This window comes from Lytechinus variegatus, chromosome 13 (genome assembly GCF_018143015.1).
Source record: "Lytechinus variegatus isolate NC3 chromosome 13, Lvar_3.0, whole genome shotgun sequence".
In the NCBI taxonomy this organism is placed as follows: domain Eukaryota; kingdom Metazoa; phylum Echinodermata; class Echinoidea; order Temnopleuroida; family Toxopneustidae; genus Lytechinus; species Lytechinus variegatus.
In genome coordinates this window covers 27,968,172-27,986,622 of record NC_054752.1, presented here as the reverse complement: position 1 = coordinate 27,986,622, position 18,451 = coordinate 27,968,172, and the positions used below count along the sequence as shown (strand labels likewise).

Genomic DNA, 18,451 nt, shown 5'->3' with positions numbered 1-18,451 from the left:
AGTGATTAATCTTGCGTCATAAGAAATGACCATCTCTCAACCAAAAAAACTCTCGTACCTATGTTACTACTATAATAATAATATAGGATATTTATATTGCGCACATATCCACCCTGTTAGGTGCTCAAGGCGCTACTATACCCGGCTAAGCTAGGCGTTCATAGCGCACACAGCTTTCTAAAGGAATTACTTCCTACCGGTACCCATTTACCTCACCTGGGTTGAGTGCAGCACATTGTGGATCAGTTTGTTGCCGAAGGAAATTGCGCCATGGCTGGGATTCGAACCCACGACCCTCTGTTTCAAAGTCCGAAGACTAATCCACTGGGCCACAACGCTCCACTATGCGTAGCAAGGATGCCTGTAAGTGATATTTTTGTCAGTTTACTATTCTGGTTTATAGGCAACTATTACTCATACAATTCTCACTCATCTAGTCAAATTTAACAATCCAAGATTTGTAAATCCAAAAGTTGGAAATTTATCATGTTTCTCACAAAACTGTGGTCTATTTGAAAAACATTATTACACACATTGATGTTTAAATATCCATGTATTTTATAACGATCAGCGGACAGCACTGATTACTCAATGATTTTTGAAGTACAGTCTGTCAGGATCTGGCACAGATTTGAGCATTGAACCTTTTATTTGGGGAGGGGGGTATTGTGTCCCCCCACCACCAGTTAGCATGGTATCATGTATCTCTGCCCGTGCCGGCAGATGCAGGAAACACTTAGATATTTCCTCTCGTAGCAATATTGATCAGCGATTATTCATTTCTGGCGATACACAAAGTTCATATACATGCGATTTGCCCATTTCACTAAAGGGCATATGAATGTCATCAATGTAATTATTAAATTCTGTCATGTTTGTGGTAGGTTGTTCACACAAGTGAACACTGGTAGTAAACATGCCAGAAATATTTTGAACATTAAATTATGTCAATGTCGTGAACTTATTTACTTTTGGAGACATTCTTTTGTCGTGAGTATATGGTGTAAACTGGAGAATTTAAGGGTATTTTTTCCTGCTAACGTATATATACCACTTGCTTTTGATATTTATCCTTTTGTGATTAAAAAAAATGATAAAGTTATATGTGGAAATATAGTTTGGTTAGAATGTCCTTCAGTGGGGTTGTATGTTTTTCGACATTGTACAAATGATTTGTTTTTGTGGACGTGAACATAAAGAAAAAGTGTAAATGCAAATAAGTTGCGACTTGAATTTGTACTTAAGTTTTACCTTAAAGGACTCGTCACTGTACTATGATAATATGTTAGGTTTTTTTTCAGGATAATGATATGCATTCTGTTTTCCGATGGTTTCTGTACGTTGTTTATTTTGGTGCCAATTTGCAGATTGGACCTTCTTATATGAAGTGCTGTACAATGGCTTCTCAGTTTTAGTCGTTGGAGCGCTGATCACCCAGATAGTGTTGTTCGTTGCTGGGAATATTTGTGAGATATGTCTCTTGTTCCTTAAAGATAAATCAATGTGAAGTAGCATGTTGGTGATGAATTTTACTCGATATTTAAACAAATAAGAAAGAATTGATTGAAAAATATAAACATGTAAGATATGTCATTTATTTTGTGATATGATAGCATGGACTATATATAGTTGTCATGCACTAAATTGTAGTGCCTTAGACTCTGTCACAGTTTTGGAAATTTGTAGATTGCACATAGCTCACTTTCAGGTTAACATTGTCACCTTTTAATTATTATTTTTTTACTACTTGCGTAGTATACACATGTAAACAGGCAAGTACGCTTTATTGATATGTCTCTTTGATATATGAAATTTGGTATTTGTTGATAATGTTTGTTTTTGAAAAATAATGAATATGATAAAATAATGTGTTTTCCCCTTTTACCTGCTCATTCAGGCTTGGAAAAGATTTTTTTGATGTAAATATGAATAGATTTGAGCTCTATGATTCCAGCAAGCAGGGCATTGGTTGTTTATTTTTCATGTACAGGTTGCGAGTTTGCGATTCATCCATTCATTCATTCACTTCAGCTGTACATAATTCAAATTGTATGTAACTAGGTGTACATATTGTAAACAAAAACCCATCTTTCTTTTGCGAAAGCTATTTTACGCTTTTTTTTTTTTTTAGATACAAAGGTTTTGTGCAGTGTTAGAGAAGGAAAGAATGCCGTGGTATATTAACATTGTTTATCTTTTGTATATCTTCCCCATCATATTCAACGTATACTATGAAAGAAATAATGATTCTTTTTATGCAAATTAGCAATGCACCTGAGTTGAGCTTTTTTTCTGTTATGTACCAAATAGCAAGAACATAATGGGTATTCTCTTTTTGACAAGATAATTGCATTTGTTTGATTTTTCTTCTTATCTCGTTAATGACCCATGTATATTTGTACAGGATACTAGTCAAGATTATTTCTGTAATGCGTGTCGATCAATATATCAGTATTTTTTTTTAGTGTGTAGTTTTGTGTTGACCATGATTGGATGTTGATTATGTTCGTTTTTGTAATAATTGCTGTCGTTTTTATGTTTGATGTTCATTGATGAGAAACACTCATTTTTCCCCCTCTTATTCTGTGATGGTGGCACCATACGGACAGCCACTCCATCTATTAACTGTATTTGTTTTCTTAACTTAGATCCTTGATATTACATATTTATTTTTCATTTTCAGAATGGGGGGGATGTAGATGAATACTTAACCCTCTGTTCGATTTAGTTGAAACTTTTGGCTAATTATAGTGCCTAAAACTGTAATATGTTGCAACACATTAATTTGAAGGAGTCTTGAGTTGCATGTAGTGTATATTGTTATCATACAGTATATGCATTTTTTTCCAATTAAGCGGAAAACAGGTATGAAAGCGTACATTTGAAGCCTGTTTTACATGTAAAATTTGTCAGATTGAATACCGTAATATTGATTATATTTGACATTTATCAGAACATTCAGATCTGTTGAAAGTATAATGAACATATTTTTTGTTATTAATTGATTCTTTAAGAAAATTTGATATGACAGAAAATCAGTTCTAGCTTTTTTAAAATTCTTATTATTTATCCTAATTTTAGGAGGCCCTTCGTGCACTTATAGAATATAGTTATTGTATATCAGGATGGTTTATGAGAATATTCTATCCTGAGCCTTTTCTCCCATTCTGTGCTAGAGAACTGGTTTTATACCAAATGGAAAACCCCAGCAAATACTTCTTTAGACATTTCAGTCTTAACTTTTACCCATTTGTATAAGATATTCACAATCTTTCACACAACGTGCGTTTTACTTTAAATGGATTTATCTTAGATTTACAAAATTTTCATAGGGGCATTAATGAGCTTCTCTATCTGTAATTTACTGTGTGACATAACAGTACATATCTGTAAATACATAGATTTGTTCTTTAAATCAACTATTTGAACTCTCAGATATGACTCGACGATATGTAAACACATACAATACAACTAAAGCTGGTCAAAAAAGACTAACCAATGTATATAAGACCACTGACATGTTGATTACACTGAATCACATACGACCATAAGTATGTTTTCACTTCACGACGTACTAAATAGTCAGTGATGCAGGTATTGTAAAGATCTATACCTGCTGCGCTCAAACAACTCTCCTGGCAGACACTTTTCGCAACTTTGATGCGCCATCGTACAAGTGTTGTGATTGATTGTTAGTTTCAAGCAACTGACATGCCATAAGCTCTACACTTCTAAGGGCGTAGATCTGGCCAAAGCCTATTGGTGATCCTATGATCATTCAGCCGGATGTTACCATGGCAATTTCATAAGATTTTTGTCGGCATTGTGTTTGCGAAAACGGCCTATTTATACACAAAAGAAAAGAAATCATTATGTATACCTGGTCATTGTGATTCATAATTCACTTCTTTACTGTAACATACATATTTGTGTTTGTTTGTTCTCGCATTTTCCTTCCCCATTTATATAAACATGGGCCCGTATTCTGATAGCAGGTTTAAAGTTGTTTAAGTATGGATAGCCAATTGTTACATAAATCACTAACAGTAGAGATATCATATTTCACCTCATTTGGCTCTTAAATCATTCATAATGGTCTAGGAAGTATAAATAGATTATTGTCTTCACCATCGATGAATCAGGAAAGAGCACAGTAATCATAAGAAACGTTCAACTTGATAGAAAAAAATTTGATACCTTTGGCTTCCCATACTTAAACCACAACTTTTAACCTGAGTTTAAGTTAAACCTGCTATCAGAATATTTGCCATGGTGTCATTTCCGTGCTTATTGATATAATGCCTAAATACAAGTTTGAATTCCATTATAATCAAGAGTTAGATCAAAATTCAGGGATATCCCTCTGTGTTTTCAAGGTTTGTTTTTATTCATGTTTGAGTGTGTAAACTTTGGCTAGAATTATCACCATGGAGTGAAGAAAGTGCATACATCGTTTTGGGGCAAGCCGTGATCTAACGACGGGAAATAATCTCTTTAAAGCTCTTACATGAAGATGTAATGTATAAAGTGCTATCTATCTCTATTTGTTTTAAATGATATTCAAAATCTTAGTAGGCTACAATTACTTCCACTCATAATTACAGTCAATAACATGTCCATATGTCATTCTGAAAGAACCACAAACAGTTTCTTGTGTAGTGTTTTAAAAAACGACAAACATTTTTTTAGGTATTGGAATGACAACAATAAATCTATATGTAAGCAATTTGACTCTTAATACATAGTAATACATGTATGTGACAACTTGAAGATGGTAAAAACTTTCTCAGTTTCTGGAATCTCTCTGGTAATATTTCTTTTAATATCAACCAAAATTGGGTTCGTCGTAGATTTCTGAATAATCCTGCATTATATGTATATAACTGCAGGCAACGTTTCATTGAATCTCGCTTCAATAGACAACATAGTTTTCACTGAATTTTCAGGAAATAGGTGGCAATTGTGTTTATTAAAAAAAACTTTTTTCATAGTAGCTGTCGACTAGAAATACACTTCTCATATAAACATCAGCTATTTAAAAAAAAAGTTTTAGAATAATGTTTGAGTCTTTATATCCTTCTCTTCTCTTGTTACCAAGAGTGGGCACTAGTATATGAAATGTACAAATTGTTTAACCCATTGAATACTGAACTGTTAGTCCCATACTCTTTGTATAGGGATCTCCATGGTCCTGTAGCCAATTGGTTAATTCCCCAGTACTGTGTTACTCAGATAGTAAGACTTTGTGATGAGAAAACAGGAAATTGAGAACAATAATAGCTGGGATTTTTTTTGTCATGGGGTGGGGATTGATGTATTTGAGGAGAAATGAAAATAATTTTTTTTGTTTTCAGTCTTGCATAGTTAACTTGATTGTTTCAATTTTAGTAGCACAATCCTTGGACAAAAGTAAAAGAACATTGATATAAATCAGTTTAGACTTGCGAATTGAGAATGATTAATGTTATTGGTTCTACGACATTAGCTCCGGCGAAAATTGCTCCGCTCTAAATTGCACATGCTAATGGAATGACCAACTTCAACCCTGGGTTTAACACTATACCACTAAACCTGACATGAAAGGTATTGTTTAACTTTGTGAGCAGCCGATTTAAAAAATTCTCAAACCAAGATGAAACATGTGTACAAGTGCGTGTATTAGAACTAATAAACCCTGAAAACAACCATTATTGAGAATGAAAAGCTAAAACTACAAGGCAAACCCCGATTTTGTAAATAGGCGTCTTATAGACGCCTAAATAGTACACATAAGTGTATGGGATGAAATTAAGATGGTGTTTCCGGTCACTTTATATTTCAATTTTTGAAGCACTTAATAATTATTTTCGAACGCAATTTTTTTACTGGGCTTCATTTTTGTAACTTATCACAGACACAGGTGACAAGTGTGACCTTCTAGCTCAGATTTTTTAAAGTCAAACCAATGTTAACCAATCACTTTAAGGAGCAAATGTCGTGCTACCATCATATATGATATTACTTTTAAAGAGAGATATTATAAACAGCATAATCTCTTAAGAATTGTCTGACAGTTTTATGTTCCTTGTGTATTTGACAGAGATGCTCTTTTCCTTTCCATTTTGTTTAATCTGTGTTAGGTTGCACCATGGAAACTATGTTATTATAAAGTTAATTCTAAATTATACTAAAGTAAATTGAATTTTACTTTGTGTAGATTTGGCACATGCCATTTGCTGAAGAAGTGTTCATTTTTTTTAAATAACCTTTAATCTAATGTCTTAGACTTTCATTTGAATAACATATGATATTTATATCACACTTTATGAATAATAAGAAGTATTATGAAGATATCCAGATATTTGATTTTTATTATGGTGAAAGAAAACACCCCCAAAAATAATAAATCTTGTAATGTTTATTTCTTGTGATTTCAAAACAGAATATTTTATAAGAATAAACAGTTCAAATTTGTATTTTATAAGAGTAAAATACTGGTAACTGATCTAGTTGAGTTAATCTTAGGTTGGAAAACAATGAACTTTCTGGTTATGACAATGACATATTTATGTTCATTGTGCAGGCAACTACCCTACACATGCTCAACAGTTAATTATCTTTATCCTTGGTGAATAAATGCAGTGTTTGAAAAAGTGATTCTGTTTACATAATGGTGTGCCTTTTGTGTCTGACTTTATGGTTGGTAGCTGAATTGGGGGATGTTTCAGAAAGAAATAAGTGTGACTTACAGTCGCACTTAATTTTCAGTTGTGTGTGGTATATATAATGCATCACTGCATTGGTCAAGTCGTGCGATCAGGATGTGCACTACTGCGTATCCATCAATCATATGTGTTAACTATCATGTGTGCATTGGCATTTAAGCATTACTTATTCATTTTGAAACACCCCCTCCCCCACCCCTCTTAGGGGGCCACTGTTATTACAAAGTTAGACACCATGCTTGTACATGAGAGGGCCCTGAACAAATAATCTCCCTCCGATCTCAGAGTACACTAAACAAGTCTACTTCTTTTCCTCAAAAATTTTATTTCATGATAAATAAAGGGATGAAGAGAAAACCCCTTTTTGTTGATTTTTGACATTTTCGGACTACCCTTCACCTTGTTTGTAATAAATAAAATGTGAATGAATAAATAAATAATTATCCTACTTACTCTTTTACATACTTAAACAATGGATAAGCAAGTGTACACACAGTTACCAAGAATGGATATAGCATATGTACGATAAAAGAGCACTGTTGATTAAATGCCTTGCTTGGGGTATAAGTGCCATGGCCGGGGATTGAACCTTAGACTTTCATGCCTCAAGTCGGTCACCTTACCACTCCACCACAGCACAGATCCTCCTTCAGGCATGTTGTCCCATCTTCTTTAGTGGGGAAGGGGGATTAGACCATATGTGATGAGACATGGAGATACACTGCGAAAACTCCAGTGTTGATTTAACACCAGCCCGGAATCTATATATGTCCACACCAAAGAAGTGTGAAACAACACCAGTTTGGTCTAACACCAGATAGGTGCATACAACACCAATTAGTATTTAAACAGCATGGGTTCGATTCCAAACTGGTGTTGTTTCAATACTTCTCTGGTGTGGACATATATAGATTCTGGGCTGGTGTTAAATCAACACCGGAGTTTTTGCAGTGTAGAGTGTGTAGACCAATCACCAATTAACTGATATGGGGATTGGTAACGTAGTGGCATTTGGGATATATTTTGTAGAATTTCAAAATTGGATTTATAAAACATATACATTGGCCTGCTATAGTGACCAATGGCTAGTTTGCCATCAGCTTGACTAGATCCTAATTCATCTATGTACACCCCACCTTGTCTCATGGCCACAACTACAAATTGATCATCTTTTGATGATAGAAGGGCATTGATTCCTGTCCCAACAATGTCCTTTTTGCTCTCACAGTGTGATTTATTGGATTGAATTGTTCCATGGGTTTGGGGGATGAGTGGGTTTGAAAAGGTGTTGGGTTGTTGGTGGAAGGAGCGAGTGCAAGACATTGAAAAGAAATCAATATTACTGAGGGCGGGAGGGTGAGTAGTGGAAAGGGTGGTCAGTTGTCGGTTGGGGTTTTGGAGGGGAGAAAATGGGGGGGGGTCTCAAAGCTATTGCTGTGTACAATTTTAAGCATAACCACTGTTTGTTGAAACCACCCTGAATGTGTATTTTTGATCAAATTTATACTCTTTGTCACACATTTACCCATTTCTTCGTTAAAGGTCAAGTCCACCCCAGTAAAATGTTGATTTGAATGAATAGAGAAAAATCAAACTAGCATGACGCTGAAATTTTCATCAAAATCGGACGTAAAATAAAGTTAGGATATTTTGCTTAATTTCACACAACAGTTATATGCACATCTTGGTCGGTATACAAATGGGGGGACTGATGACATCAGCCATTCACTATTTCTTTTGTATTCTATTATTCTTTTTTTCTCCCCCTTGCCATGTGAAATCAAGTTTTATTCCTCCCTGAACATGTGGAATTCACATTTGTTTAATATTATGTAGTTCAGTCAAGTTTTACATTATTGTCAATTCTGTAAAAAATGAAATATTGTATAATTTAAACAATAAAACCCAAAAGAAATAGTGAGTGATGGACATCATCGACTCTCATCTGCATATCACTGAGTTGTGCATGTAAGTTTTGAGAAAAATAAGCGAAATTTTAAAATGTCATAACTTTCTTATTTTACATCCGATTTTGATGAAATTTTTAGCGTTGATGCTAATTTGATTTTTCTCTATTTATTCAAATCAACATTTTTTTTGTGGTGGACTTGACCTTTAAGAATCCTACCCCACCATGTGCACTCCCTCTTGTCATGGAATCCTTTGTGTTAAAATCTATGAATTCAAACTTATGAAAGAAAAAAAAAGACTTTCAAATCTGACCACTCTGGAATTTCATCGAGATAAATATATACTTCAAACTCTGTTAACAACCCTTATTATCAAGGATTTTTAATTCATAAACTACACCTGATAATGTCTGAATCTGTGAAACCACTGGGTTTTTTTTTAAACGTGCAGAGCAATATAGTTGAGTACGAGGAATGACTACAAAAAGAGTTGGGGGAGCCTTATTTTCAGTAACAGATTAAATCTACTGAAATCATTCAATGTGATTGGCTGGTAGCAAAATCTTAGAGATTTTGATTTTTTTTTTAATTCATAACAAGTCTTTATGAAATTAGACAAGTAGCTTGGAATAGATGTGATATAGGATATAAGAGGTGTGTTTGGGAGGGGGATTAAATCTTTTTGATACTGAGTAATCTCATTTGGATCAGATTTTCGTATAGAAGTTAGCATGCTCTACTTTGGTTTGTCTTGAGACATGCTATATAAGCTTTATATTCTTGTCTGTGTATTGTTTTATATTTTATAGAAATGTGTTAAATTGTGATAATCTAGGCAGGCCAATGACCTGTATCCATCTTCCCCACTCCTTACTTTTTCTTGAAAATTTTATACTGCAATATGTTCATCCTTCTTATATGTTATATTCATTTTCCTTTAGTGTTCATATTGATTATATTTCAAAAACAATGTAAAACTACATTGTTTGACTCTATCTTTAAAAAATGACAAGAAAAATATTTCCTGACCTATCCTTTAAAGAGATGTGCACATCTAATCTGTAAATATAGATTTCCCAAATCTAGGCGTATGATCATTATTATTATTATTTAATAATGGAAAGAGTATGGAGTTAACACAGATCTGTAGTAGCTCCATGCTTAATAGACAGTCTCGCCTTCTTTGTGTGCGAATGCGTGACGAATGTGTATTCAATACAGAGCAGTGCAGAGCCATCTAGCGACAGGTGTCGAAACCATCGCTCCCATATAAGGCTAAAATAGGCGGAGTTTATTCACTCCACCGTAATATGTAAATCGTGGGAACCGCTAATCGCGTAAATGATTGGTCGAAAGATCCTTATAGTTGTTAGCATAACAAATGGTTCATCGTGTCTCTGCCGCACACACGTGTGTGTCTCTTTTCTTGGCTGCTGTAGCACTGTTGTTGCATGCACAAAGCAAACACACACAGTAAACACATGTCGCTGCGGTGCGTACAAAGACATGCCCGCTATCAGCTGCGAAGTGTCATCTTCGAATCTCGATCTGACTGCCTTGGAAAATTCAAGTAAAAGGCTTATTAAACAGATGAATTGTTCTGGAAACACATAATACGTCAAATTCTTCATAAGAGTTAATCAGATTTCAGTGATTAGGTGTATTGGTATATCAATATGTCATCTAGATCTCGATTTAGCTTTGATTTTGGTGACGGTTCGAGAAGGCCCCGTCAGAAGCTGACTCGCCAGCACTCCATGAGTGCCCTCACGGAGACTGTCCGGTGCAAAGCCGTCATGGTCGGCGAGCCGCAGTCGGGCAAAAGTGCTTTGATCAACACGTTTTTGGGAAAGGATCGCCTGATCGAGGTAGGTATTATGACAATTCTGTGGGATTCCAGGGTGATTTGTTATAAACTAAAATCTAATCAGATTATTCAGTGAATCTGCTTAAGATTTATTTTATTTTTATTCTGTAGATTCTATATATATTGTATTAAAATGTTTTATTGGGTCAACCAGACTGGTCGTGTCACATTCTATTTTTTGTAAAGTTTCTAGACATGTTATAGTTTTAGTTTTCGGGTCTTAGTATTATATGAAAGTCATCTGACATGAATTTGATGAGATACATGTACATGTACACTAACACCACCATGTACGTACCACCACCACATAAAAAGCTGAAAATAGGAATCGAAAATTAAGTGAACAAATGAATAAGATAAATAAGACAGAAAAGAGATAAGAAAATAAATAAGACATAACTAAATGAAATAATGAAAATTTTATTTTAATATTCACTAATGTGTTCCTTATGTAGGTTTGGTTAAACTTTCCATATTGTATTTTTTATTTGTTTGATTATGCTGAATAAAATAATGATAAGAATGATAGATTAGGCCTAAATTGAATTGAAAATGAAACAGTTTAAGGATAGTAAAACTTTTTTTTAGCCATAAGGCACACTGGTGTAAAGATGGGGGGGGGGGCTTAAATCCCCCCCCCCAAAAAAAAAAGAAGAAGAAAAGAAAATGATAATAATGACCAAGAAGAAAAGGGAGAAAAAAAGAAAATAAAATGGAAAAGAAAGGGAGAAATATGATTTGTCAGAATTACATCTATTACAAAATTAGATTATTGTACAAAAACATTATTTTTTGTAAATCTGGGGTTATCTGATATCTGCATATTTCTCTTTAATTTTGGTTCCAATACAAAGCTAAGTGATCGATTGTACAATTATTTTTTGTATGAAATACATAGCAATGTTTATAAATGCAATCAATCATAAAAAATTGTTCTATGATCAATCATTTAGATTGATGTTACATGGCCTAATGTGAGATTATTTTCTGAGATATCATTTTATTTATTACCTGCCAACAAATAAAGATTTTGATTGGAAAATGACATAGGCCTACATATTTATGATAATTCAAGCAAAATAATGAAATAAAAAATCATTTTTCCATATTCAATTTATTTTTTCAGATTTACAAGCCCACAACATTTGATCGATATACAACTGTCCTGGACTTTGATGATAAACACCACGTAGAACTCAATGTATGGGACACTGGAGGTAAGAATTTATCAAATGTCAATTATGATAATTCAGGGTATATTTGCAGGAATCTAGCAGGCTCTACAGTGACAAGGCATGGATCAGCACGTGAAAGATGTCTTCGCTTTTATAGGGGGGGGGGGGTTCAGTTTACTTTCGAAAGAAACAAACAGACTGATGTACATGCATAATATATTTTGTAGAAAACTAGAGGTGTGCAATATCTGCACAATTCTTTCTTTTTTTTTCTTTGCCTGATCTAGTACATAGGTCTGAGGACTTGAATAAGCTTCTGTCTCTTGTCACATGACGATGGTATATTTTTGGAATGTAATTTGATATGTAAACAAGAAAACTGATCAAGAGACTGATCATGCAAGAAAAAAAGAACCTAGATATTCAGCCAATGATTATTTGATTTTATGTGACAACAAAGAATCTCAATTTTCAAACTTCTGAGTACACCCCCCCCCTCTCCACACCATCACCAACACCATCTCCATTCCCACAGCAAGTTCAAACAATTGGCGACCGGGAAAAGCCTCTGCCGACATCCTTTGTGCTGCCCTGGTACCCCCAGAGCAAGGCTTTTAAAGGTTTCATGTCACTCATGATGGCAAGTATTGTGTCACAAATACTGTAGAGAAAAGCCTGGTGTTGGATTGTGATTAAAAAGTGCAGCAGGGAAATTTGAGAGCAAGAAAGATGACTCACAGAGCTTGAAAACACATTTTGCCTCTTCGGGCTACCAAGTCTTTCCGATATTGTACCTTCTGGAGTTTGCCAGTCAGTCCCAGGACCCCTGCGCATGGTATTGTCGTGCAAATTAATGCTATGAAATCGGATCTGCACTTATAATGCTCTCTCCAAATTTACCTTAATTTCTTTGGCAAATTCTCAACAAAATGGATCGATGACAATTTTCTTTCTGGTACTAGGATTATTTGATTTCTTTACCATTTTTTTTAATGGAGGATGACATGAAAGTAGATAGAATCATTACGTTTGACACAAATGAACACCTTTTTATCGCTTTTCTGTATTGATAAATAGGTAAATGATTTGATCAGGGACTGCCCCCCAGGGTGATGTGAGAGGAATGGGGGGGGGGGGGGAAGCGTGGCATTAAGGGGACATCTATTTTCTCAATTGAAAGTGTGGATACTGTAGTTTTAGTTACATTACTCAGAAGTCTGTATTAGCAAAATACTGAAAATTTCATCGAAATCAGATAACAAATAACGAATTTATTTAATTTAAAATTTTAACAATATTTTGTGAAAACAGTTATGTCCACATCATCATGAATTCTCATTCGATGGGCTGATGATGTCACATCCCCACTTTCCTTTTTCTTTATATTGTATGTTATTACAGGAAATCATAAATGTTCATTTTTTCATACATGTACATGTACATACTTTTCTGTATAAACGATATGTCTCCATTATGATGAAATAAGTTGTGGCAATAAATGACTAATGCACTTAATCGGTCGTAAATCCAATTGTTATAGTTCTTAGTAGAACAATTTTGTAAGCCTGATTTCATATAATAAAATACAAAAGAACAAGTGGGGATATGACATTATCAGCCCACCTAATGAATATTCATGCAGACATACCTAGAACTGTTTCACTGGAATAATGCAAATCTTTAAATCTAATAACTTTGTTATTTGTTATCTGATTTTGATCAAATTTTAAAGACCCAGACCGGACCCAAAAATGAAATTGACAAATTATATACCAATCGAAATCTTATAAGCTACTAAATACAGCATTGTGAGCTTTATTCATTTTCACCCTTCCCAGCTGAGTATTTTGCTTAAGAATATTCCAATTATCGGGCTTCGAACCCGGGCTTAGAAAATAGGCTTTATTGTGCTTTTCAAATGCCTCGAGACCGTGACGTCACGTTGTGTAAGAAGCGTCGCGATTCCATAGGTTTGTACACAGAAAAACTGGGTTATTTTTTTGCTTTCCAGATTACGCATTCCATTTTCTTCACTTCCATCACAGAGTGATATCACATATATTTTTTCCTACATGCTTAAATTATGAAATTTACAGTTTTGAACTAGTGTTTGCCATATTTTATTTCCTGCTTATATGGCGTAGATTTCAAATCTGTCTGCATTCAGATATGTATCACAACTTTTTCCTGACATAGCAATTTAGGCTCAATAAGAGCCAAACAAAGAAGTCACAAAATAGGTTGTAGGTTTTCATCAATTTCAACAGTGAATAATTGTGAGTGCCATTTTCATCTGAAAACGAAAAAAAAATTGGATTCATAATATAGAAATGGAAGAAAATACCCAATGCTTTTGTACACAAACCTATGGAATCGCAACCCTCCAGACACAACATGACGTCATCCTTTCCAGGCGACGCGGGGTGCTCAATCGAAGCGTACTTTGGAGGAGCAGTTTCTTTGATTTTTATCTAATATTTCTAGAAAATGGAAGGAGATATATAGAATATTTTTGGTATATTTGTATTGTATGAATCATTGCCTTTCTTTTAATATATGATTGTTTTTACACCGGTCAGGGTCTTAAGCATTTTGCTTTGTGAATTACTCTATTTATTCAGGTATGAATATATCAAGCCTGGACCATCCCTTTAAATACAACTCTTTTTTTTCTGCATCTCTTTTTTTTTCTGCATCTTTTTTCTGTTTTTTTTTTATATCTAGAATCATTCTATCCAGCAGTGCAGAAGTATTTATCTTGTGTTTGACCATTGTTTCAGATGGTATGGGTCTATTAAAACCCAATTCATGAATATATTACATTCATGCAAAATAGGATATTTTATGGAAATATATCCAGGCATGAAATACATTATAAACAATTCTTATTGGTACATCTAAAATGCAGATTCAGTAAAAATATCAAAGATGCCAATCAATGGAATAAGGTAAATCTAGAACCATCCATCCACAGTGTTCATATATGTACATAAACTCCAGTTTTATATTCAAATTTAACTGGGCCACTATTATCTCATTACCTGCCTTCTTTAATACCTGGTAACATATTTTCATGTAAAATACCCCCATCACTATGTAACTAGGCTGTATCTTTAATAGTACATCTAGATGCAAATGCATGAATGTGGGTTAGAATCATTAAATGGTTAGAGTGCGTGCATGATTTAGGTTAACGAATTCTGCAAAGCGGAGCCTAATACCTCGTTGCTTGACTATTGCTTTTTATATCACCATACTCCAATGACTAGCCAGTTTATAGATTATCTCAGGCACTACAAAAAAAAAACTTGTTGAGTGCATCACTGCTAAAATCCTTCATCATAATTACTGAAATCCTTTACACACAATGCTATTTCTAATGATGTATGCCAAATTAAAAAATGTTGTGGTCTCAAGTTTATAATTATAGCTCCCCATTTATTATTCTTGATTCAAATAACTTTTAAAATTAAGATTTAGACATTAAAGATGTTTTTATTTATATGTTTCAGGTACTTTGCTCTCTTTTTGCCAAAATGATATGACAAAGTATAAAAAGTAGCCCCCCAAAAAAAACAGAAAATAGGATATTTTTTGTTCCTTTCACTTAGTGCTGAAAAAACAGCTCTCCATATTTATTTTAGGTCTGTAGCCCCATTATAGTCTGCTATGCAGACTCTGAATGGCTCGTGAGGTGGGATCTGCTACTGGTTTGCGAAGCAAACCAGCCTGGAAGGGCGAGCGTAGCGAGCCATTTCAGAGTCTGCTTCTTCTTTGGAAATCTTGTTCCCACGGTCAAAATAAGTCCCACCCACCCAAAATTTCAGAGAGCTTTCATTGGATAACTTAATCTGTCTATCAACCAAATTTTAGGACCCCTGAAGAGTATAGATAATCCCCTACTTTAACCACAGAGCCATGAGCAGGGTTATTATATAATACCCTGGCTCAGGCCATCAGACAGTGTTTACATATGACATTCCACTGAGCAGCTGCATGTATGGCTCCATGGCCCAAACCAATTGTGTATGCATGGTAGTGGATAGATCTATGATAGCTCTATGGTATTATGGTATTATCAAACACTTTTCATCATATCAAACTCATTCAATTCAATTCAATCTTTATTTCACAAATAGGATAAAAATACAAGGAAACATCAAATAATGCGATTAGATAATAAAAATAAATTGCGTGGCTTCCCATGAAGGTAATATAACCTGTGAGGCTGGATCATCAGAACATAGTAAAAACACAATTAATACAAAACAAAATCTCATATCATTATAATAATTAGTGCAGAAAAAAGGAGAAAAAAAACAACACATTACAAAGAATACGAGTTGAGGGGTCTATACAGTACAAGTATGCATTGATATCAACTGATATCATTTCCTAGAAAATTTGTATACTGTTTTCTAAAGGGAGATAAAAATTGTGAATTAGTTATTATTTGGGGAATCTCATTCCATTGTTTGGGACCTACATAACCCAGCTTCGTGACTAGACCTGATAGACCATAAATGAAATTTATTGGAAGAACGGGCATTATATGAACTTGATTACTGTATTGAAAAGAAATCTGAAAACTACATGGGTAGCAACCTCTGCTTGTACTTATACATAAATATTTGGAATTCTTGCTTATTAATATCATAAGGACAGTTTCTTAAAGTTCAAGACCAACCCAGGAAAATGGGAAAATGCTGACTTGTACTGAAGAATCAAACTAGCATATAGTGCTGAAAATTTCATCAAAATCGAATGTAAAATAAGAAAGTTATGACATTTCAAAGTTTCGCTTATTTTTAACAAAATAGTTATATGAACGAGCCAGTTACATCCAAATGAGAGAGTCAATGATGTCACTCATTCGCTATTTCTTTTGTTTTTTATTGTTTGAATTATAGAATATTTCAATATTTACGAATTCGACGATTATATTGACCTCCTTGCCTGAAGCACAAAATGTTAAAATAATGGAATTCCACGTGTTCAGGGAGGAATGAAACTTCATTTCACATGACAATGACAAGAAAATAAATATATTTCGTATTTCATATGATAAAATACAAAATAAATAGTGAGTGGATGACGTCATAGTCTCCTCATTTGCATACCGACCGAGATGTGCATATAACTGTTTTGTAAAATGAAGCGAAACTTTAAAATGCCATATTACTTTCTTATCTTACATCCAATTTTGATGAAATTTTCAGTGTTATGGTTGTTGAAATTTTCTCATTTTGTTCAAATCAAGTTATTCTTGAGGTGGACTTGTCCTTTAAATAAATGCGCGGATGGTGCTAGGTAATGGAAATTGGTAATTATTCTAAGTTTCTTTTGAATTTTGAATATTAAGTCCAAATTCATATGAGGTTACATTGGTATTGCAATATTTTAAATAAGAGCAAATCATGGAATGGTATAAAGTTATCAGATTTTTATGAAGCAAACTATGCTTAAGTTTGTAAATTAAACCAGTATTCCTTAAAACATGTATCATAATGGTACTTAAACTCGAAATATTATCCAACTCAAAAACACCATTCTCATAGAGTTCAGAACTTGAATAATAGATCGGATTAAATCAGATTTTAAAAATTTTAATATGATTTTTTCTTACAGATTTTTTTTAAACAAAGCGCAAACACCCAAAATTTAACCCTTTACACTGACATCAATTTTAAGATCATACATTTCACCACTAAGAATATTCTTAACTATTTCATAATCAAATCCAGTCAAAATATAATTTACAGAAAATAAAGCCATGAATAGGCTGTGTCTAAAGTGAATGTAGAGAGCTTCTACTGATTGGTTCAAAGGAACTGTCTTTGTACAGCTAATGCTGCAAAGTTGGTGTTCATTTTAAAACTCTGAACATTTAATGAGAATCAGTTTATTTGGAAGAATTCCATGACTCAGAGATTCAAATTCTCCAAAGAGAAACATTTTTTAAATCTTATTTTCAAGCCAATGATTGAAGATCATTAATGTTAAAGAAAACCGCAATTATCTTTTTTTTTTGTTTCAACCCCAAGTTGTTCTTTGAGCCACAGTTGGAACAACTGTTTCAAAGCATTGGCTTGCAAAACTTTGACCGACTGCATTCAACCTTAAAGAAATGGACCGGGCTGAAAATATTCACATCTAAATATATAGAGTAAAATGATTTGATGACAAATAATGAAGTTATTGTATTTTTAAATTTATCAGTATTTTGTGAAAAACAGTTATATTTACATCGTCATGAATATTCATTTGATGTCACATCCCATCTTTCCCTTTTCTTATAACACGAAATCATAATTATTTCAATGTTTCATACATGTGTAAATAATGTGTCTCCATTATGATGAAACAAGTTGCGGCAATAAATAACTAATGTACTTAATTAGTTCTCAAATCAATTTTTTTAGTTCTTGGTTAATTCTTGTTTTAATAAACCTAATATCATATAATTATAATAAAAAGAACAAGTGGAGATATGCCACCATCAGCCCAACTAATGGATATTCATGAACATTGGCGGCAGAAGCTAAAAATTTTAGGAGGGGACAACAAAATTTTTTTGACAAAAGCAAAAAAAAAAAAGGTTCTCAACCCAAAAATTTTGGGGGGGACATAGGAAAATAAATTGACAAGCAAAAAAAAAAAAAAAAAAAAGGTCGTCAACAACAAATTTAGGGGGGGGGCCGTCCTCCCCTCATCAAATTTAGGGGGGGGTCACGTCCCCCCCGCTTCCGCCGCCTATGTTCATGAAGACATGCCTAGAAATGTTTCACCGGAAAG

General features: G+C 33.9%; 1 protein-coding gene across 1 annotated transcript in view; it reads left to right on the top strand.

The window, feature by feature from the left end:
* The first annotated feature begins 10,113 nt into the window (after positions 1-10,113).
* LOC121426512 (rho-related GTP-binding protein RhoA-B-like) overlaps positions 10,114-18,451 on the top strand; it is a 48,855-nt gene continuing 40,517 nt past the window's right edge. The window contains exons 1-2 of the mRNA XM_041622845.1: positions 10,114-10,482; positions 11,608-11,698. Coding sequence (XP_041478779.1) covers positions 10,291-10,482; positions 11,608-11,698 — 283 coding nt within the window. The 5' untranslated portion in view covers positions 10,114-10,290. The remainder of the gene's footprint in view (positions 10,483-11,607; positions 11,699-18,451) is intronic.